At 46.1% G+C, this 24,881-nt stretch overlaps 1 protein-coding gene across 1 annotated transcript in view; it reads left to right on the top strand.

Annotated features, from left to right (window-relative positions):
* The window catches only part of LOC137366191 (uncharacterized), a 179,288-nt gene extending 156,304 nt beyond the window's left edge, over positions 1–22,984 (top strand). The window contains exons 4-5 of the mRNA XM_068028181.1: positions 21,473–21,595; positions 22,266–22,984. Of these exons, the coding sequence (XP_067884282.1) occupies positions 21,473–21,595; positions 22,266–22,984 (842 nt within the window). The remainder of the gene's footprint in view (positions 1–21,472; positions 21,596–22,265) is intronic.
* The last annotated feature ends 1,897 nt before the right edge of the window (positions 22,985–24,881 follow it).

Raw genomic sequence — 24,881 nt, 5'->3', positions numbered from 1 at the left:
ATATTACAAGAGGACATTGATCCCATTCCTGCTCTGCACTCACATTGCCATACTACATCAGGATATTGATCCTTTTCCTGCACTGCACTCACTTAGCCTGATTACATCAGAACATTGATCCTGTTTCTGCACTGCACTCACATTCCCATACTACATCAGGACATTGATCCTGTTCCTGCACTGCACTCACATTGCCATATTACATCAGGATATTGATCCTGTTCCTGCACTGCACTCACATTGCCATACTACATCAGGATATTGATCCTGTTCCTGCACTGCACTCACCATGCCATATTACATCAGGGCATTGATCGTGTTCCTGCTCTGCACTCACATTGACACACTACATCAGGATATTGATCCTGTTCCTGCACTGCACTCACATTGCCATACAACATCAGGATATTGATCCTGTTCCTGCACTGCACTCACATTGCCATACGACATCAGGATATTGATCCTTTAACTGCACTGCACTCACATTGCCATACTACATGAGGGCATTGATCCTGTTCCTGCACTGCACTCACCTTGCCATACGACATCAGAACATTGATCCTGTTCCTGCACTGCGCTCACATTGCCACAGTACATCAGGGCATTGATCCTGTTCCTGCATTGCACTCACCTTGCCTTGCTACATCAGAACATTGATCCTGTTCCTGCACTGCACTCACATTGCCAAACTAACTCAGGACATTTATCCTGTTCCTGCACTGCACTCACTTTGCCATACCACATCAGGACATTGAACCTATTCCTGCTCTGCACTCACATTGCCATACTACATCAGGACATTGATCCTGTTCCTGCACTGCACTCACATTGCCATACTAACTCAGGACAATTATCCTGTTCCTGCACTGCACTCACATTGCCATACTACATCAGGACATTGACCCTATTCCTGCTCTGCGCTCACATTGCCATTCTACATCAGGACATTGATCCTGTTCCTGCACTGCGCTCACAATGCCATATTACATCAGGATATTGATCCTTTTCCTGCACTGCACTCACATTGCCATACTACATGAGGGCATTGATCCTGCTCCTGCACTGCTCTCACCTTGCCATACTACATCAGAACATTGATCCTGTTCCTGCACTGCTCTCACGTTGCCATACTACATCAGGACATTGATCCTATTCCTGCACTGCACTCACATTGCCATACTAACTCAGGACATTAATCCTGATCCTGCACGGCACTCACATTGCCATACTACATCAGGACATTGAACCTATTCCTGCTCTGCACTCACCTTGCCAGATAACAACAGGGCATTGATCCTGTTCCTGCACTGCACTCACATTGCCATACTACATCAGGATATTGATCCTGTTTCTGCACTGCTGTCACATTGCCATATTACAACAGGATATTGATCCTTTTCCTGCACTGCACTCACCTTGCCATACTACATCGGGATATTGATCCTGTTCCAGCACTGCACTCACGTTGCCATACTACATGAGGGCATTGATCCTGTTCCTGCACTGCAATCACCTTGCCATATTACAGCAGGGCATTGATCCTGTTCCTGCACTGCACTCACATTGCCATACTACATCAGGACATTGATCCAGTTCCTGCACTGCACCCGCATTGACATCCTGCATCAGGATATAGATCCTGTTCCTGCACTGCACTCACCTTGTCATACTACAACAGGCATTGTTCCTTTTCCTGCACTGCACTCATATTGCCATACTACATCAGGATATTGATCCTGTTCCTGCACTGCACTCACATTGCCATACGACATCAGGATATTGATCCTGTTCCTGCACTGCACTCACATTGCCATACTACATCAGGATATTCATCCTGTTCCTGCACTGCACACACCGCGCCATACTCCATCAGGACATTGATCCTGATCCTGCACTGCACTCACATTGCCATACTACATCAGGACACTGATCCTATTCATGCACTGCACTCACATTGCCATACTACATCAGGACATTGATCCTGTTCCTGCACTGCGCTCACATTGCCGTATTACATCAGAGCATTGATCCTGTTCCTGCAATGCACTCACCTTGCCTTATTACATCAGAACATTGATCCTGTTCCTTCACTGCACTCACATTGCCATACTACATCTGGACATTGATCCTGTTCCTGCACTGCACTCACATTGCCATACTACATCAGGATATTGATCCTGTTCCTGCACTGCACTCACATTGCAATACTTACTCAGGACATTGATCCTGTTCCTGCACTGCACTCACATTGCCATACTACATCAGAATATTGATCCTGTTCCAGCACTGCACTCACATAGCCATTCTAACTCAGGACATTGATCCTGTTCCTGCACTGCAATCACATTGCCATCCTGCATCAGGATACAGATCCTGTTCCTGCTCTGCACTCACCTTGTCATACTACATCAGGACATTGATCCTGTTCCTGTACTGCACTCACTTTGCCATATTACATCAGGACATTGATCCTGTTCCTGCACTGCACTCACATTGCCATAATACATAAAGACATTGTTCCTGTTCCTGCACTGCACTCACATTGCCAGACCACATGAAGACATTGATCCTGTTCCTGCACTGCACTCACATTGCCATACCACGTCAAGACATTGATCCTGTTCCTGCACTGCACTCACATTGCCAAATTCCATCAGGACATTGATCCTGTTCCTGCACTGCACGCACATTGCCATACTACATCAGGGTATTGATCCTGTTCCTGCACTGCACTCACACTGCCATATTACTTCAGGACATTGATCCTGTTCCTGCGCTGCACTCACATTGCCATACTACATCAAGACATTGATCCTGTTCCTGCGCTGCACTCACATTGCCATATTACATAAAGACATTGTTCCTGTCCCTGCACTGCACTCACATTGCCATACCACATCAAGACATTGATCCTGTTCCTGCACTGCACTCAGCTTGCCATAGTACATCAGGGCATTGATCCTGTTCCTGCACTGCACTCACATTGCCAAATTACATCAGGACATTGATCCTGTTCCTGCACTGCACTCACATTGCCATACCACATCAGGACATTGAAGCTGTTCCTGCACTGCACTCACAATGCCATACTACATCAGGACATTGAACCTATTCCTGCACTGCACTCACCTTGCCATACCACATCAGGATATTGATCCAGTTCCTGCACTGCACTGACATTGCCATATTACATCAGGATATTGATCCTCTTTCTGGACTGCACTCAACTTGCGATATAACAACAGGGCATTGATCCTGATCCTGATCTGCACTCACCTTGCCATGCTTCATCAGGAAATTGATCCTGTTCCTGCACTGCACTCAGCTTGCCATACTACATCAGGACATTGATACTTAACCTGCACTGCACTCACATTGCCATACTACCTGAGGGCATTGATCCTGTTCCTGCACTGCACTCAGCTTGCCATACTACATCAGGACATTGATCCTGTTCCTGCACTGCGCTCACATTGCCGTATTACATCAGGGCATTGATCCTGTTCCTGCACTGCACTCACATTGCCATACTACATCAGGATATTGATCCTGTTCCTGCACTGCACTCACATTTCCATACTACATCACGACATTGATCCTGTTCCTGCACTGCACTCACAGTGCCATACTCCATCAGGACATTGATCCTGTTCCTGCACTGCACTCACATTGCCATACTGCTTCAGTATATTGATCCTGTTCCTGCACTGCACTCACATTGCCATACAAACTCAGGACATTGATCCTGTTCCTGCACTGCACTCACATTGCCATACTACATCAGGATATAGATCATGTTCCTGCACTGCACTCACATTGCCATACTACATCAGGACATTGATCCTTTAACTGCACTGCACTCACATTGCCATACTACATCAGGATATTGATCCTGTTCCTGCACTGCACTCGCATTGCCATATTACATCAGGACATTGATCCAGTTCCTGCACTGCACTCGCATTGCCATACTACATCAGGACATTGAACCTCTTCCTGCACTGCTCTCACATTGCCATACTACATCAGGATATTGATCCTGTTCCTGCACTGCGCTCACATTGCCATATTACAACAGGGCATTGATCCTGTTCCTGCTCTGCACTCACCTTGCCATGCAACATCAGGTCATTGATCCTGTTCCTGCACTGAAATCACATTGCCATACTACATCAGGATATAGATCCTGTTAATGCTCTGCAATCAACTTGTCATACTACATCAGGACATTGATCCTTTTCCTGCACTGCATTCACATTGCCATACTACATCAGGATATTGATCCTGTTCCTGCACTGCTCTCGTATTGCCTTATTACATCAGGACATTGATCCAGTTCCTGCACTGCACTCGCATTGCCATAGTACATCAGGACATTGATCCTGTTCCTGCACTGCACTCGCCTTGCCATAATACATAAAGACATTGTTCCTGTTCCTGCACTGCACTCACATTGCCATCCCACATCAAGACATTGAACCTGTTAATGCACTGCACTCACATTGCCAAATTACATCAGGACATTGATCCTGTTCCTGCACTGCACTCACATTGCCATACTACATTAAGACATTGATCCTGTTCCTGCACTGCACTCACATTGCCATACTACATCAGGGCATTGATCCTGTTCCTGCACTGCACTCACATTGCCATATTACATCAGGACATTGATCCTGTTCCTGCACTGCACTCACATTGCCATACTACATTAAGACATTGATCCTGTTCCTGCAATGCGCTCACATTGCCATATTACATAAAGACATTGTTCCTGTTCCTGCACTGCACTCACATTGCCATACTACATCAGGGCATTGATCCTGTTCCTGCACTGCACTCGCATTGCCGTATTAAATCAGGACATTCATCCTGTTCCTGCACTGCACTCACATTGCCATAGTACATTAAGACATTGATCCTCTTCCTGCACTGCAATCACATTGCCATACTGCATCAGGATACATGTCCTGTTCCTGCTCTGCACTCACCTTGTCATACTACATCAGGACATTGATCCTGTTCCTGCACTGCACTCACATTGCCATATTTCATCAGGACATTGATCCTGTTCCTGCACTGCACTCACATTGCCATACTATATCAAGACATTGATCCTGTTCCTGCACTGCACTCACATTGCCATATTCCATAAAGAAATTGTTCCTGTTCCTGCACTGCACTCACATTGCCATACCTCATCAGGACATTGATCCTGTTCCTGCAATGCACGCACATGGCCATATTACATCAGGACATTGATCCAGTTCCTGCACTGCACTCACAATGCCATATTACATCAGGACATTGATCCGGTTCCTGCACTGCACTCACAATGCCATACTACATCAGGACATTGAACCTATTCCTGCGCTGCTCTCACATTGCCATACTACATCAGGGCATTGATCCTGTTCCTGCACTGCACTCACATTGGCATACTACATCAGGGCATTGATCCTGTTCCTGCACTGCACTCACATTGCCATATTATATCAGGACATTGATCCTGTTCCTGCACTGCACTCACATTGCCATTCTACATAAAGACATTGTTCCTGTTCCTGCACTGCACTCACATTGCCATACCACATCAAGACATTGATCCTGTTCCTGCACTGCACTCACATTGCCATACTACATCAGGGTATTGATCCTGTTCCTGCACTGCACTCACACTGCCATATTACATAAAGACATTGAACCTGTTCCTGCGCTGCACTCACATTGCCATACTACATCAAGACATTGATCCTGTTCCTGCACTGCACTCACATTGCCATATTACATAAAGACATTGTTCCTGTCCCTGCACTGCACTCACATTGCCATGCCACATCAAGACATTGATCCTGTTCCTGCACTGCACTCACATTGCCAAATTACATCAGGACATTGATCCTTTTCCTGCACAGCATTGACATTGCCATTGTACATCAGGGCATTGATCCTGTTCCTGCACTGCCCTCACATTGCCAAATTACATCAGGACATTGATCCTGTTCCTGCACTGCACTCACATTGCCATACCACATCAGGACATTGAAGCTGTTCCTGCACTGCACTCACAATGCCATACTACATCAGGACATTGAACCTATTCCTGCACTGCTCTCACATTGCCATACTACATCAGGATATTGATCCTGTTAGTGCAATGCACTCGACTTGCCATACAACATCAGGACATTGAAGATGTTCCTGCACTGCTCTCGCATTGCCATAATACATCAGGACATTGATCCTCTTCCTGCACTGCACTCAACTTGCGATATTACAACAGGGTATTGATCCTGTTCCTGCTCTGCACTCACCTTGCCATACAACATCAGGACATTGATCCTGTTCCTGCACTGCTCTCGTATTGCCTGATTACATCAGGACATTGACCCAGTTCCTGCACTGCACTCGCATTGCCACACTACATCAGGAAATTGATCCTGTTCCTGCACTGCACTCGCCTTGCCATAACACATAAGGACATTGTTCCTGTTCCTGCACTGCACTCACATTGACATAACACATCAAGACATTGATCCTGTACCTGCATTGCACTCACATTGCCAAATTACATCAGGACATTGATCCTGTTCCTGCACTGCACTCACATTGCCATCCTACATCAGGGCATTGATCCTGTTCCTGCACTGCACTCACATTGCCATACTACATCAGGGCATTGATCCTGTTCCTGCACTGCACTCGCATTGCCGTATTAAATCAGGACATTCATCCTGTTCCTGCACTGCACTCACATTGCCATACTACATCAGGGCATTGATCCTGTTCCTGCACTGCACTCGCATTGCCGTATTAAATCAGGATATTGATCCTGTTCCTGCACTGCACTCACATTGCCATATTGCATCAGGATATTGATCCTGTTCCTGCACTGCACTCGCATTGCCGTATTAAATCAGGACATTCATCCTGTTCCTGCACTGCACTCACATTGCCATACTACATCAGGACATTATTCCTGGTCCTGCAATGCACTCACATTGCCGTACTACATCAGGACATTGAACCTATTCCTGCACTGCTCTCACATTGCCATACTAAATCAGGACATTGAAGCTGTTCCTGCAATGCACTCACATTGCCATACTAAATCAGGACATTGATCCAGTTCCTGCACTGCACTCGCAATGCCATACTTCATCAGGACACTGAACCTATTCCTGCACTGCTCTCACATTGCCATACTACATCAGGACATTGAAGCTGTTCCTGCACTGCACTCACATTGCCATAATACATCAGGATATTGATCCTCTTCCTGGACTGCTCTCAACTTGCGATATTACAACGGTGCATTGATCCAGTTCCTGCTCTGCTCTCACTTGCCATATTACATCAGGTTATTGATTCTTTTCCTGCACTGCTCTCACATTGCCATACTAAATCAGGACATTGAAGCTGTTCCTGCAATGCACTCACATTGCCATACTAAATCAGGACATTGATCCAGTTCCTGCACTGCACTCGCAATGCCATACTTCATCAGGACACTGAACCTATTCCTGCACTGCTCTCACATTGCCATACTACATCAGGACATTGAAGCTGTTCCTGCACTGCACTCACATTGCCATAATACATCAGGATATTGATCCTCTTCCTGGACTGCTCTCAACTTGCGATATTACAACGGTGCATTGATCCAGTTCCTGCTCTGCTCTCACTTGCCATATTACATCAGGTTATTGATTCTTTTCCTGCACTGCACTCACATTGCCATACTACATGAGGTCATTGATCCTGTTCCTGCACTGCACTCACATTGTCAAACTACATCAGGATATTGATGCTGTTCCTGCACTGCATTCGTATTGCCTTATTACTTCAGGTCATTGATCCTGTTCCTGCACTGCATCCGCATTGATATACTACATCAGGATATTGATCCTGTTCCTGCACTGCATTCATATTGCCTTATTACATCAGGTCATTGATCCTGTTCCTGCACTGCATCCGCATTGACATACTACATCAGGATATAGATCCTGTTCCTGCACTGCACTCACCTAGTCATACTACAACAGACATTGATCCGTTTCCTGCACTGCACTCACATTGCCATACTACATCAGGATATTGATCCTGTTCCTGCACTGCACTCACATTGCCAGACTACATCAGGACATTGATCCTGTTCCTGCACTGCACTCGCCTTGCCATACTACATCAGGACATTGCTCCTGTTCCTGCACTGCACTCACATTGCCATCTTACATCAATACTTTGATCCTGTCCCTGCACAGCACTCACATTGCCATAATACATCAGGACATTGAACCTATTCCTGCATTGCACTCACATTGCCTGACGACATCAGGACATTGACCCTTTTCCTGCACTGCACTCACATTGCCATCCTACATCAATACATTGATCCTGTTCCTGCACAGCACTCACATTGCCATAATACGTCAGGACATTGAACCTATTCCTGCATTGCACTCACATTGCCAGACTACATCAGGACATTGATCCTGTTCCTGCACTGAACTCACATTGCCATACTACATCAAGACATTGATCCTGTACCTGCACTGCACTCACATTGCCATACTACATCAGGGCATTGATCCTGTTCCTGAACTGCACTCGCATTGCCGTATTAAATCAGGACATTGATCCAGTTCCTGCACTGCACTGACATTGCCATATTACATCAGGATATTGATCCTCTTTCTGGACTGCACTCAACTTGCGATATAACAACAGGGCATTGATCCTGCTCCTGATCTGCACTCACCTTGCCATGCTTCATCAAGGCATTGATCCTTTTCCTGCAGTGCACTCACATTGCCATACTACATGAGGTCATTGATCCTGTTCCTGCACTGCGCTCACATTGCCATACTACATCAGGATATAGATCTTGTTCCTGCACTGCACTCGTATTGCCTTATTGCATCAGGACATTGATCCAGTTCCTGCACTGCACCCGCATTGACATACTACATCAGGACATTCAACCTATTCGTGCACTGCACTCACATTGCCATACTGTATCAGGATATTGATCCTGTTCCTGCACTGCACTCACATTGCCATATTACATCAGGACATTGAACCGATTCCTGCACTGCACTCACCTTGCCATACTACATCAGGACATTGATCCAGTTCCTGCACTGCACTGACATTGCCATATTACATCAGGATATTGATCCTCTTTCTGGAGTGCACTCAACTTGCGATGTAACAACAGGGAATTGATCCTGATCCTGATCTGCACTCACCTTGCCATGCTTCATCAGGAAATTGATCCTGTTCCTGCACTGCACTCAGCTTGCCATACTACATCAGGACATTGATCCTGTTCCTGCACTGCGCTCACATTGCCGTATTACATCAGGGCATTGATCCTGTTCCTGCACTGCACTCACATTGCCATACTACATCAGGATATTGATCCTGTTCCTGCACTGCACTCACATTTCCATACTACATCACGACATTGATCCTGTTCCTGCACTGCACTCACAGTGCCATACCCCATCAGGACATTGATCCTGTTCCTGCACTGCACTCACATTGCCATACTGCTTCAGTATATTGATCCTGTTCCTGCACTGCACTCACATTGCCATACAAACTCAGGACATTGATCCTGTTCCTGCACTGCACTCACATTGCCATACTACATCAGGATATAGATCCTGTTCCTGCACTGCACTCACATTGCCATACTACATCAGGACATTGATCCTTTTACTGCACTGCACTCACATTGCCATACTACATCAGGATATTGATCCTGTTCCTGCACTGCACTCGCATTGCCATATTACATCAGGACATTGATCCAGTTCCTGCACTGCACTCGCATTGCCATACTACATCAGGACATTGAACCTCCTCCTGCACTGCTCTCACATTGCCATACTACATCAGGATATTGATCCTGTTCCTGCACTGCGCTCACATTGCCATATTACAACAGGGCATTGATCCTGTTCCTGCTCTGCACTCACCTTGCCATGCAACATCAGGACATTGATCCTGTTCCTGCCCTGAAATCACATTGCCATACTACATCAGGATATAGATCCTGTTCCTGCTCTGCAATCAACTTGTCATACTACATCAGGACATTGATCCTTTTCCTGCACTGCATTCACATTGCCATACTACATCAGGATATTGATCCTGTTCCTGCACTGCTCTCGTATTGCCTGATTACATCAGGACATTGATCCAGTTCCTGCACTGCACTCGCATTGCCATAGTACATCAGGACATTGATCCTGTTCCTGCACTGCACTCGCCTTGCCATAATACATAAAGACATTGTTCCTGTTCCTGCACTGCATTCACATTGCCATCCCACATCAAGACATTGAACCTGTTAATGCACTGCACTCACATTGCCAAATTACATCAGGACATTGATCCTGTTCCTGCACTGCACTCACATTGCCATACGACATCAGGGCATTGATCCTGTTCCTGCACTGCACTCACATTGCCATACGACATCAGGGCATTGATCCTGTTCCTGCACTGCACTCACATTGCCATATTACATCAGGACATTGATCCTGTTCCTGCACTGCACTCACATTGCCATACTACATCAGGGCATTGATCCTGTTCCTGCACTGCACTCACATTGCCATCGTACATTAAGACATTGATCCTGTTCCTGCACTGCAATCACATTGCCATACTGCATCAGGATACATATCCTGTTCCTGCTCTGCACTCACCTTGTCATACTACATCAGGACATTGATTCTGTTCCTGCACTGCACTCACATTGCCATATTTCATCAGGACATTGATCCTGTTCCTGCACTGCACTCACATTGCCATAATATATCAAGACATTGATCCTGTTCCTGCACTGCACTCACATTGCCATATTCCATAAAGAAATTGTCCCTGTTCCTGCACTGCACTCACATTGCCATACCTCATCAGGACATTGATCCTGTTCCTGCAATGCACGCACATTGCCATATTACATCAGGACATTGATCCAGTTCCTGCTCTGCACTCACAATGCCATATTACATCAGGACATTGATCCGGTTCCTGCACTGCACTCACAATGCCATACTACATCAGGACATTGAACCTATTCCTGCGCTGCTCTCACATTGCCATACCACATCAAGACATTGATCCTGTTCCTGCACTGCACTCACATTGCCAAATTCCATCAGGACATTGATCCTGTTCCTGCACTGCACGCACATTGCCATACTACATCAGGGCATTGATCCTGTTCCTGCACTGCACTCACATTGCCATACTACATCAGGGTATTGATCCTGTTCCTGCACTGCACTCACACTGCCATATTACATCAGGACATTGATCCTGTTCCTGCACTGCACTCACATTGCCATATTACATAAAGACATTGTTCCTGTCCCTGCACTGCACTCACATTGCCATACCACATCAAGACATTGATCCTGTTCCTGCACTGCACTCACATTGCCAAATTACATCAGGACATTGATCCTGTTCCTGCACAGCATTCACATTGCCAAATTACATCAGGACATTGATCCTGATCCTGCACTGCACTCACATTGCCATACCACATCAAGACATTGATCCTGTTCCTGCACTGCACTCACATTGCCATAGTACATCAGGGCATTGATCCTGTTCCTGCACTGCACTCACATTGCCAAATTACATCAGGACATTGATCCTGATCCTGCACTGCACTCACATTGCCATACCACATCAGGACATTGATCCTCTTCCTGCACTGCTCTCACATTGCCATACAACATCAGGACATTGAAGATGTTCCTGCACTGCACTCACATTGCCATAATACATCAGGACATTGATCCTCTTCCTGCACTGCACTCAACTTGCGATATTACAACAGGGCATTGATCCTGTTCCTGCTCTGCACTCACCTTGCCAATCAACATCAAGACATTGATCCTTTTCCTGCACTGCACTCACATTGCCAGACTACATCAGGACAATTATCCTCTTCCTGCACTGCACTCAACTTGCGATATTACAACAGGGCATTGATCCTGTTCCTGCTCTGCACTCACCTTGCCAATCAACATCAAGACATTGATCCTTTTCCTGCACTGCACTCACAATGCCATATTACATCAGGACATTGATCCGGTTCCTGCACTGCACTCACATTGCCAAATTCCATCAGGACATTGATCCTGTTCCTGCACTGCACGCACATTGCCATACTACATCAGGGCATTGATCCTGTTCCTGCACTGCACTCACATTGCCATACTACATCAGGGTATTGATCCTGTTCCTGCACTGCACTCACACTGCCATATTACATCAGGACATTGATCCTGTTCCTGCACTGCACTCACATTGCCATATTACATAAAGACATTGTTCCTGTCCCTGCACTGCACTCACATTGCCATACCACATCAAGACATTGATCCTGTTCCTGCACTGCACTCACATTGCCAAATTACATCAGGACATTGATCCTGTTCCTGCACAGCATTCACATTGCCAAATTACATCAGGACATTGATCCTGATCCTGCACTGCACTCACATTGCCATACCACATCAAGACATTGATCCTGTTCCTGCACTGCACTCACATTGCCATAGTACATCAGGGCATTGATCCTGTTCCTGCACTGCACTCACATTGCCAAATTACATCTGGACATTGATCCTGATCCTGCACTGCACTCACATTGCCATACCACATCAGGACATTGATCCTCTTCCTGCACTGCTCTCACATTGCCATACAACATCAGGACATTGAAGATGTTCCTGCACTGCACTCACATTGCCATAATACATCAGGACATTGATCCTCTTCCTGCACTGCAATCACATTGCCACACTGCATCAGGATATAGGTCCTGTTCCTGCACTGCACTCGCATTGCCATACTACATCAGGACATTGAAACTATTCCTGCTCTGCTCTCACATTGCCATACTACATCAGGACATTGATCCAGTTCCTGCACTGCACTCACAATGCCATACTGCATCAAGACATTGAACCTATTCCTGCACTGCACTCACATTGCCATACTACATCAGGATATTGATCCTGTTCCTGCACTGCACTCACATTGCCATAATACATCAGGATATTGATCCTTTTCCTGGACTGCATTCACATTGCTATACTACATCAGGACATTGATCCTGTTCCTGCACTGCACTCGCCTTGCCATACTACATTAAGACATTGATCCTGTTCCTGCACTGCACTCACATTGCCATACTACATCAGGACATTGATCCTGTTCCTGCACTGCACTCATCTTGCCATAATACATCAGGATATTGATCCTTTTCCTGCACTGCACTCACATTGCCATACTACATTAAGACATTGATCCTGTTCCTGCACTGCACTCACATTGCCATACTACATCAGGACATTGATCCTGTTCCTGCACTGCACTCATCTTGCCATAATACATCAGGATATTGATCCTTTTCCTGCACTGCACTCACATTGCCATACTGCATCAAGACATTGATCCTGTTCCTGTACTGCACTCACATTGCCAGACTACATCAGGGCATTGATCCTGTTCCTGCACTGCACTCACATTGCCAGACTACATCAGGGCATTGATCCTGTTCCTGCACTGCACTCGCATTGCCCTATTAAATCAGGACATTCATCCTGTTCCTGCACTGCACTCACATTGCCATCATACATCAGGTCATTGATCCTGTTCCTGCACTGCACTCGCATTGCCATACTACATCAGGATATTGATCCTGTTCCTGCACTGCACTCACATTGCCATACTACATAAAGACATTGCTCCTGTTCCTGCACTGCACTCGCATTGCCATCCTACATCAAGACACTGATCCTGTTCCTGCACTGCACTCACATTGCCATAATACATCAGGTCATTGAACCTATTCCTGCATTGCACTCACATTGCCAGACTACATCAGGACATTGATCCTGTTCCTGCACTGCACTCGCATTGCCATATTACATGAGGACATTGAACCTATTCGTGCACTGCACTCACATTGCCATCTTACATCAGGGCATTGATCCTGTTCCTGCACTGCACTCGCCTTGCCATACAACATCAGGATATTGATCCTGTTCCTGCACTGCACTCACATTGACAAACTAATTCAGGATATTGATCCTATTCCTGCACTGCACTCGCATTGCCATATTACATGAGGACATTGAACCTATTCGTGCACTGCATTCACGTTGCCATACTATATCAGGATATTGATCCTGTTCCTGCACTGCACACACCTTGCCATACTACATCAGGACATTGATCCTTTACCTGCACTGCACTCACATTGCCATACTACCTCAGGACATTGATCCTGTTCCTGCACTGCGCTCACATTGCCGTATTTCATCAGAGCATTGTTCCTGCTCCTGCACTGCACTCACCTTGCCCTATTACATCAGAACATTGATGCTGTTCCTGCACTGCACTCGCCTTGCCATACTACATCAGGATATTGATCCTCTTCCTGTACTGCTCTCAACTTGCGATATTACAACAGGGCATTGATCCTGTTCCTGCTCTGCTCTCACATTGCCATATTACATCAGGTTATTGATCCTGTTCCTGCACTGCACTCACATTGCCATATTACATCAGGACATTGATCCTGTTCCTGCACAGCACTGACATTGCCATATTACATCAGGATATTGATCCTGTGCCTGCACTGCACTCGCATTGCCATATTACATCAGGACATTGATCCAGTTCCTGCACTGCACTCACAATGCCATACTACATCAGGACATTGAACCTATTCCTGCACTGCTTTCATATTGCCATACTACATCAGGATATTGATCCTGTTCCTGCACTGCACTCGCCTTGCCATACTACATCAGGACATTGAAGCTGTTCCTGTACTGCAGTCACATTGCCATAATACATCAGGACATTGATCCTCTTCCTGGACTGCACTCAACTTGCGATAATCAAACAGGGCATTGATCCTGTTCCTGCACTGCACTCACCTTGCAATACAACATCAGGACATTGATCCTGTTCCTGCACTGCAATCACATTGCCATACTCCATCAGGATATAGGTCCTGTTCCTGCTCTGCACTCATCTTGTCATACTACATCAGGACATTGATCCTTTTCCTGCACTGCACTCACATTGCCATACTACATCGGGATATTGATCCTGTTCCTGCACTGCACTCGCATTGCCATACTACATCAGGACTTTGAAACTATTCCTGCTCTGCTCTCACATTGCCATACTACATCAGGACATTGATCCAGTTTCTGCACTGCACTCACAATGCCATACTACATCAAGACATTGAACCGATTCCTGCACTGCCCTCACATTGCCATACTACATCAGGATATTGATCCTTTTCCTGGACTGCACTCACATTGCTATACTACATCAGGACATTGATCCAGTTCCTGCACTGCACTCGCCTTGCCATACTACATCAGTATATTTATCCTTTTCCTGCACTGCACTCACATTGCCATACTACATCAAGACATTGATCCTGTTCCTGCACTGCACTCACATTGCCATACTACATCAGGGCATTGATCCTGTTCCTGCACTGCACTCACATTGCCAGACTACATCAGGGCATTGATCCTGTTCCTGCACTGCACTCGCATTGCCCTATTAAATCAGGACATTCATCCTGTTCCTGCACTGCACTCACATTGCCATCTTCCATCAGGTCATTAATCCTGTTCCTGCACTGCACTCGCATTGCCATAATACATCAGGATATTGATCCTGTTCCTGCACTGCACTCACATTGCCATACTACTTCAGGACATTGATCCTGTTCCTGCACTGCACTCGCCTTGCCATACTACATCAGGATATTGATCCTGTTCCTGCACTGCACTCGCATTGCCATATGACATGAGGACATTGAACCTATTCGTGCACTGCACTCACATTGCCATATTATATCAGGATATTGATCCTGTTCCTGCACTGCACTCACATTGCCATGCTACATCAGGACATTGATCCTGTTCCTGCACTGCAGTCACATAGCCATCCCACATCAGGATATTGATCCTCTTCCTGGACTGCACTCAACTTGCGATATTACAACAGGGCATTGATCCTGTTCCTGCACTGCACTCGCATTGCCGTTTTAAATCAGGACATACATCCTGTTCCTGCACTGCACTCACATTGCCATCTTCCATCAGGGCATTGATCCTGTTCCTGCACTGCACTCGCATTGCCATATTACGGGCGGCACAGTGGCGCAGTGGTTAGCACCGCAGCCTCACAGCTCCAGGGACCCGGGTCGATTCCGGGTACTGCCTGTGTGGAGTTTACAAGTTCTCCCTGTGTCTGCTTGGGTTTTCTCCGGTTACTCCGGTTTCCTCCCACAAGCCAAAAGACTTGCAGGTTAATAGGTAAATTGGCCGTCAGAAATTGTCACTAGTATAGGTAGGTGGAAGGGAAATATAGGGAAAGGTGGGGATGTTTGTTGGGAATATGGGATTAGTGTAAAAAATGGTTGGTTGATTTTCGGCACAGACTCGGTGGGCCGAAGGGCCTGTTTCAGTGCTGTATCTCTAATCTAATCATTACATAAAGACATTGCTCCTGTTCCTGCACTGCACTCGCATTGCCATACTACATCAGGACTTTGATCCTGTTCCTGCACTGCACACACCTTGCCATACTACATCAGGACTTTGATCCTGCTCCTGCACTGCACTCGCCTTGCCATACGACATCAGGATATTGCTCCTGTTCCTGCACTGCACTCGCATTGCCATACTACATCAGGACATTGATCCTGTTCCTGCACTGCACTCACCTTGCCTTATTACATCAGGACATTGATCCTGTTCCTGCACTGCACTCACATTGTCATACTACATCAGGACATTGATCCTGTTCCTGCACTGCACTCGCCTTGCCATACGACATCAGGATATTGATCCTGTTCCTGCACTGCACTCGCATTGCCATATCACATGAGGACATTGAACCTATTCGTGCACTGCACTCACATTGCCATACTACATCAGGACATTGATCCTGTTCCTGCACTGCTCTCACATTGCCATAATACATCAGGACATTGAACATATTCCTGCACTGCACTCACATTGCCAGACTATATCAGTATATTGATCCTGTTACTGCTCTGCACACACCTTGCCATACTACATCAGGACATTAATCCTGTTCCTGCACTGCACTCATGTTGCCATACTGCATCAGGATATTGATCCTGTTCCTGCACTGCACTCGCATTGCCATATTACATGAGGACATTGAACCTATTCGTGCACTGCACTCACATTGCCATATTACAACAGGGCATTGATCCTGTTCCTGCACTGCACTCACATTGCCATCTTCCATCAGGGCATTGATCCTGTTCCAGCACTGCACTCGCATTGCCATATTACGGGCGGCACAGTGGCGCAGTGGTTAGCACCGCAGCCTCACAGCTCCAGGGACCCGGGTCGATTCCGGGTACTGCCTGTGTGGAGTTTACAAGTTCTCCCTGTGTCTGCGTGGGTTTTCTCCGGTTACTCCGGTTTCCTCCCACAAGCCAAAAGTCTTGCAGGTTAATAGGTAAATTGGCCGTCAGAAATTGTCACTAGTATAGGTAGGTGGAAGGGAAATATAGGGAAAGGTGGGGATGTTTGTTGGGAATATGGGATTAGTGTAAAAAATGGTTGGTTGATTTTCGGCACAGACTCGGTGGGCCGAAGGGCCTGTTTCAGTGCTGTATCTCTAATCTAATCATTACATAAAGACATTGCTCCTGTTCCTGCACTGCACTCGCATTGCCATACTACATCAGGACTTTGATCCTGTTCCTGCACTGCACACACCTTGCCATACTACATCAGGACTTTGATCCTGCTCCTGCACTGCACTCGCCTTGCCATACGACATCAGGATATTGCTCCTGTTCCTGCACTGCACTCGCATTGCCATACTACATCAGGACATTGATCCTGTTCCTGCACTGCACTCACATTGTCATACTACATCAGGACATTGATCCTGTTCCTGCACTGCACTCGCCTTGCCATACGACATCAGGATATTGATCCTGTTCCTGCACTGCACTCGCATTGCCATATCACATGAGGACATTGAACCTATTCGTGCACTGCACTCACATTGCCATACTACATCAGGACATTGATCCTGTTCCTGCACTGCTCTCACATTGCCATAATACATCAGGACATTGAACATATTCCTGCATTGCACTCACATTGCCAGACTACATCAGGACATTGATCCTGTTCCTGCACTGCACTCACATTGCCAGACTATATCAGTATATTGATCCTGTTACTGCTCTGCACACACCTTGCCATACTACATCAGGACATTAATCCTGTTCCTGCGCTGCACTCATGTTGCCATACTGCATCAGGATATTGATCCTGTTCCTGCACTGCACTCGCATTGCCATATTACATGAGGACATTGAACCTATTCGTGCACTGCACTCACATTGCCATATTACAACAGGGCATTGATCCTGTTCCTGCACTGCACTCACCTTGCCATACAACATCAGGACATTGATCCTGTTCCTGCACTGCACTCACATTGCCATACTACATCAGGATATTGATCCTGTTCCTGCACTGCTCTCGTATTGCCTTATTACATCAGGACATTGATCCAGTTCCTGCACTGCACTCGCATTGCCAGACTACAGCAGGACATTGATCCTATTCCTGCACTGCACTCGCCTTGCCATAATACATAAAGACATTGTTCCTGTTCCTGCACTGCACTCACATTGCCAAATTACATCAGGACATTGATCCTGTTCCTGCACTGCACTCACATTGCCATACCACATCAAGACATTGATCCTGTTCCTGCACTGCACTCGCATTGCCAGACTACACCAGGACATTGATCCCTTTCCTGCACTGCACTGTGCCGCCCCTTTTCCCTGGCTCTGTATTTGCTAAAAGTTTTCATCTGTAACATTATATATTTCAGGAGAAATTGTATTAACATGCAAAGCAAGTTCTGTTACCCTCACCGCAGATGATATCTGACCTGACATAAAGTAGAGGGGCAAGACAGAGAGAGTGAGACACAGACACATAGACACAGAGGACAAAAACGTATGCCCCTTGAGGGAGCGTGCTGGCACAGGGGGTTGGGAATGTGGTGAAATTGCGCACGAGGCTGGGGGTGCCGTTTCCGTCACCTTCCCACCTCCGTGGCAATTTTTCGAGCAGCGAAGGTGGGAAGGTGACAGAGGGCCCGCCGCCCCCAGGCCAATTGATGCTCTAAAGTGGCCAATTAATTGCAACTTAAAGGCCTTCTCCAACTACTGTTGGTATATTACCAGAGGACTGTGTGCACTTTGTCAGCTAGTAAATGCCCAGTAATACCTTGCAGGCCTGAGGGAGTGGCCCTCCTGATGGAGCACCCTGTGCCTCACGGAAGGCAGGTCCTGCTTTCTCTGCTAGTGCATTTCCCACCATCCTCCTTATTGACCCCACCCACCATCCATCTGATTTCCCTGGTAAATCCTAAAACCACACTTCCGATTTTCCGCACCAGCGCTCTTGATCCTCCTGAAACTGGGTGCATTCCCGCAGTGGCCACTGCTCCCGGTAGCGCTGCTGGGACTGAGGAGCTGAAGGCTCCCTGATTGGCTATCAGCTCATGCAGGCTGGACTTCCTGCCTCAGAAATGCCGAATTCTTTGGGCAGCACAGTGGCGCAGTGGTTAGTACCGCAGTCTCACAGCTCCAGGGACCCGGGTTCGATTCCGGGTACTGCCTGTGTAGAGTTTGCAAGCTCTCCCTGTGTCTGCGTGGGTTTTCTCCGGGTGCTCCGGTTTCCTCCCACAAGCCAAAAGACTTGCAGGTTGATAGGTAAATTGACCATTATAAATTGTCACTAGTATAGGTAGGTGGTAGGGAAATATAGGGACAGGTGGGACTGAGGAGCTGCAGGCTCCCGGATTGGCTGGCAGCTCATGCAGGCTGGACTTCCTGCCTCAGAAATGCCGATGTTTGGTAGGAATATGGGATTAGTGTAGGATTAGTATAAATGGGTGGTTGATGTTCGGCACAGACTCGGTGGGCCGAAGGGCCTGTTTCAGTGCTGTATCTCTAATCTAATCTAATCATTCTCAAGGCAAATTCAGGGCCTGGACCACATAATATCTCTGCATGGCTCCCAAGCTGGGCAAAGGTGCGCTCGCTCCCAACTTTTAAGCCACATGGCAGGGTCTGTGCCCTAAAATAAAGTTCCAACCAGAGAGTCTGACAGTGAAAAAGTATGGAGGGGGTAGGAGAGCAATCAGTATCACTCTTGACAGATGGACATCTGTCCAGAATAGCTGCATCGTTACATCTGGCGTTCAGCCAGACATAATCAACATGGGTAAGCAAAAAAGCAATGGTAGGTATCTCTCTAAATCTGTGTTCAAGATTGTGACGTAAAAGTAAGTTAAGAAGTTAGTCTTCTCATTTCAAGATTGTTCTCAAAAATATTTTACTATTAATCAAAATTGCATAAAAATATTCTAATGCCTTTATCTTTCTGAAATTTGCTCACTACCTACTCCCCACCACCGCCCCCATGTATGTCAAAAATGTATGTGGCTCCTCACGCAAAAAGGTTAGACACTTCTGGCTTGAAAGGAGTGATCTAGCTCGTGTTTTATGGTGATTGAAAGGCCTTAAAAAAGGTGATAAAGGGTAATAGTGAAATTAAAGACTAGTTAGCCTAACGTTTACTGTTGAGAAATTACTGGAGTCTATAATTAAGGATACAGTGGCTGAACACCTTGATATCTTTCAGCTGATCAGAGACAGACGGTATGGATTTGTTCAGGATAAGTCAAGCCTGGCAAATCTGGCTGACTTTTTTAAAGCGGTGACTAATATAATGGACAGGGAAATATCTATGAATCAAAGCAAAATACTGCGGATGCTGGACAGACCTGAAGCTTTAACTTTGTTTCACTCTTCACAGATGCTGCCAGACCTGCTAAATATTAATCCTATTTAAATGGATTCCATAAGGCATTAGGTATGTATAGTTGGGTGGCTCTGATGACTTCATGACATGGGGACTATGGGTCATATTTTTTCTATGATTTCTGAGTCCCTCATAAACGGCTGTCGAAGTAGATCATTGGATTGTTCTCAAATTGTTGACCTGGTTATGAATGTGGCTGAGCAGCAGGAATTAGAGGGTCGGGGTAATGTCCAGCTACTCTAACTGGCAGAATATAACTAGTTTTCTCACATATTGGGAATCAGTTATTCATTGTCTTCATTGACAACTTAGATGTTGGGATAAACAGTTACACATCCAAATTTGCCAATGACACAGGACAGCATTGCAAGCAGTGTAGATGGAAGAATAAAACTATAAAGTGATATTGATACATTAGGTGAATGGGCAAAACTGTGGCAAATGGATTTCATTTAATTATGCTCCCCTACCTCTCCCATCCTCCTTCCTGTCAGGTCTCTATTGCCTTCTCCAGGGAACTGCATTTCTGTCGCAGCAGTTCCAACAATGCGACCTTCCATACCATCGTTTCCGAATTGGCTTCTATTTTTACTCAGCTGAAGTGTTCCCTTCTCCAGGCTCGTTACCTGCAATTACGCCCGCATCCCTCCTCATCACTACCAGAACCATGATCCAGTTCGCACTTTCCACAGCAACACCTTCACATTCGATGATTTTCTGCAATTTCTGCCACCTCCAGCGCCATGTGACCACCAAAGGCATCATTCCCTTTCTTCCCCTTTCAACAATCCAAAGGGACCATTCACTCTGTGACGCCCTAGTTTACTCCTCCATCAATTCCCCAATCACTCCTCTTCCCACAAAAAAAAACATCTCATGCAATTGTCAGATGATGCAACACCTGTTCTTCCCCCTCCTCCCTTTTCATGGAGAGGGTTCCAAACATTCCTTCTGGATGAAATAGACATATACTTGTACTTTTTCCAACTTAATACATGGTATTGGCTACCCACAATGCACTCTGCTCTACAGAGACCAAACAGCGATTGGATAATGCTTCGATGAACACGTCAACTTTCTATGGACTCGTTTCAGTCTTGAAAGCTCTCCTGTGTTTTTGAATAGTGGGTATTGGTAATGGACGAGCAAGTTGAATTGAAGGCTGTGTGGGTTTGTCATCGGTGTGGGGATCCCCTTTCGATACAGGAAAGTAACATTTACCCTGGGATCAACCTTCCTCTTTCCTACCACATTGGTGGATGACAAAAGCCTTCTCCTCTTTTACAGATTTTCCATATTTCCCTCCCACTGCCCTGTGTCAGCAGCCGGACCTGGAGCCTACACTGATACATGGCTCTGTCGTGCCAGTCACTGCCCTGTGTCACCAGCCAGACCGGGAGTCCACACTGATACGTGGCTCTGTCGTGCCAGTCACCGCCCTGTGTCACCAGCCAGACCAGGAGTCCACATTGAGAGTTGGCTCTGCCGTGCCAGTCACTGCCCTGTGTCACCAGCCAGACCAGGAGTCCACATTGAGAGTTGGCTCTGTCGTGCCAGTCACTGCCCTGCGTCACCAGCCAGACCGGGAGTCCACACTGATACGTGGCTCTGTCGTGCCAGTCACTGCCCTGTGTCACCAGCCAGACCGGGAGTCCACACAGATACGTGGCTCTGTCGTACCAGTCACTGCCATGTGTCACCAGCCAGACCGGGAGTCCACACTGATACGTGGCTCTGTCGTGCCAGTCACTGCCCTGTGTTACCAGCCAGACCGGGAGTCCACATTGAGAGTTGGCTCTGGTGTGCCAGTCACTGTCCTGTGTCACCAGCCAGACCGGGAGTCCACACAGAGATATGGCTCTGTAGTACCAGTCACTCCCCTGTGTCATCTTCAGGCAGAATTGGAGACCACAGCGAAAGCTGACCATGTGGTGCTGATACTGTACTGTGAAGCAGCTTGTAACAGGAGAAGTCTGACAACAGTGATTGAACATTGGTTGCTTTGAAGTGATGCCCAGACACCTTTCCCCTTCGCCCTGCACATAGTGATCCACGAAATAAAGCCTGGCTCGGGGATGACATTAAAACTCGACACGGGCCCGACCTAACAACAGCCAACCCAAACCCTACCCGGATCCGAGTCCCTTCATTTCTTTGCATGCCTAACCTGACCCTAAAATATCAAACATACATTTGAAACAGACAAAAAAATGTAGATTAAAAGGAAAACAATATCACCAGCTCATGGGAAAGGCAATTCGTAGTGCATTTGGGAAATCTGCATCAGTAATACTATGTCAGAGAGTTCCCAAACTCTGCTAGGTCGCCTAAGGAAGACAAGATAAGTCAACAAGTGTAGGGTGAGCCACCCACATTATTCTTGCATTAGCAGACAGTTTATAAACCCAGACATGGCGCTGTCAGTGATTATAACCAACTTGTGTCTGTTTTAGATCCTCTGCTACTTACTTCTTCATCTACAATATTCAGGAAGGAAGTCATTGCAGCATTTGTTAAATTCAGGTCTATGTGAATTCTGAGTAGACATAGAGGGAAATTTCTACCTTATGAACTTATGAAAATGATGTAGGAAGACTAGTTGGCTCATCAAGACTGTCCCACATCAAGATATCACCAGCTCATGGGACCGGCAGTTAGTAGTGCATTTGGGAAATCTGCATCAGTAATACTATTTCAGAGAGTTCCCAAACTCTGCTGCGGCGCCGAAGGAAGACAAGATAAGCCCACAAGTGTAGGGGTGAGCCACCCACATTATTCTGGGCAATCATGGCTAAACGCTTCTACCCTTTCCCTAACTCACATCTAAATCTACTAGGAGTGGCAAAAAACATAAAAGCCCTGGGACAATGTGGGGACAAACCTCAGTAAATTTCCTCTCCAATGCCCTGCTGCCCTGGCACTCAAAAACCTTTCCAGGAGATCACATGGACCTATAAACAAACGTACCTTCTTTATGACACAATCTTTCTTACAGTCAGGAACTGATAGAGCTCCCTCTTGAAGCAGCTGAGAAATTCAGTACCCACCACACCAGCTGACAATGTATTCCAGAGGCACTGCATTATCTGGGAAAAGAGCCACTGAATATCATGTCTATTCCTCCATGTACAAGGTTTATATACTTTTTTTTAGTTAAGCTCACAGATGGTTTTCTCTCTGCAATGTTACTTGTCTGCGACTGTGAAAGAAGTATTGGTCAATAATGGAGCAAAGGCTTACTTTTGAAAATCAAACATTACTTCTACAGCCATTATAACTTGATTGAAATTATTTATATTTGATGGGGAAATATTGCATTAATAATGCTACACCGTTTAATGTCTTCAAATTGGTTTTGACTTGAACCGAACATTTCTACTGATAGCCAACTCTCTATTTACTCGCATGGAACAGAACACCCGCCCTTTGGGACTAGACTTTGGAATCAGAGGAATACTTCATTCAAGGAACACTAGCTATTAGGTTGACTTAATATAGACTGTAATGGCAGATTAATATTTCAGAGTGTTTTAATTTATTACCTGGAAGAATAACATTTATAGTTGGATAGCCAGTATTGATTATTCCAACCCCCCACCCACCCACTATATATGAAAAAATAATGTGCACAAAGCCAATTAAGGTCTAGACTAGATCCAATAGATATTGTTTCGATGCATTTACATTTTTAATATTTGCATTTGAAACAGTGGATTATCAAAACTTAGATAACTTGGGTATAAGTTAGTCTCTCACCCACTAAGTAATGAGAATTATGTAAATTGGATCCTGTGTTTTGCCTTATCTCATAATTCCTAGTGGATTCTGTCTACAAGATCAATTGATGTGGACAATGGCACTCGCTTTCAATCATAATGTGGCAGCTTTCCAGATCTAAATTAC

Source organism: Heterodontus francisci, unplaced genomic scaffold, assembly GCF_036365525.1.
Source record: "Heterodontus francisci isolate sHetFra1 unplaced genomic scaffold, sHetFra1.hap1 HAP1_SCAFFOLD_319, whole genome shotgun sequence".
NCBI lineage: Eukaryota > Metazoa > Chordata > Chondrichthyes > Heterodontiformes > Heterodontidae > Heterodontus > Heterodontus francisci.
The sequence above is the reverse complement of the archived record's forward strand: the minus strand, read 5'-3'. Positions and strand labels throughout refer to the sequence as shown.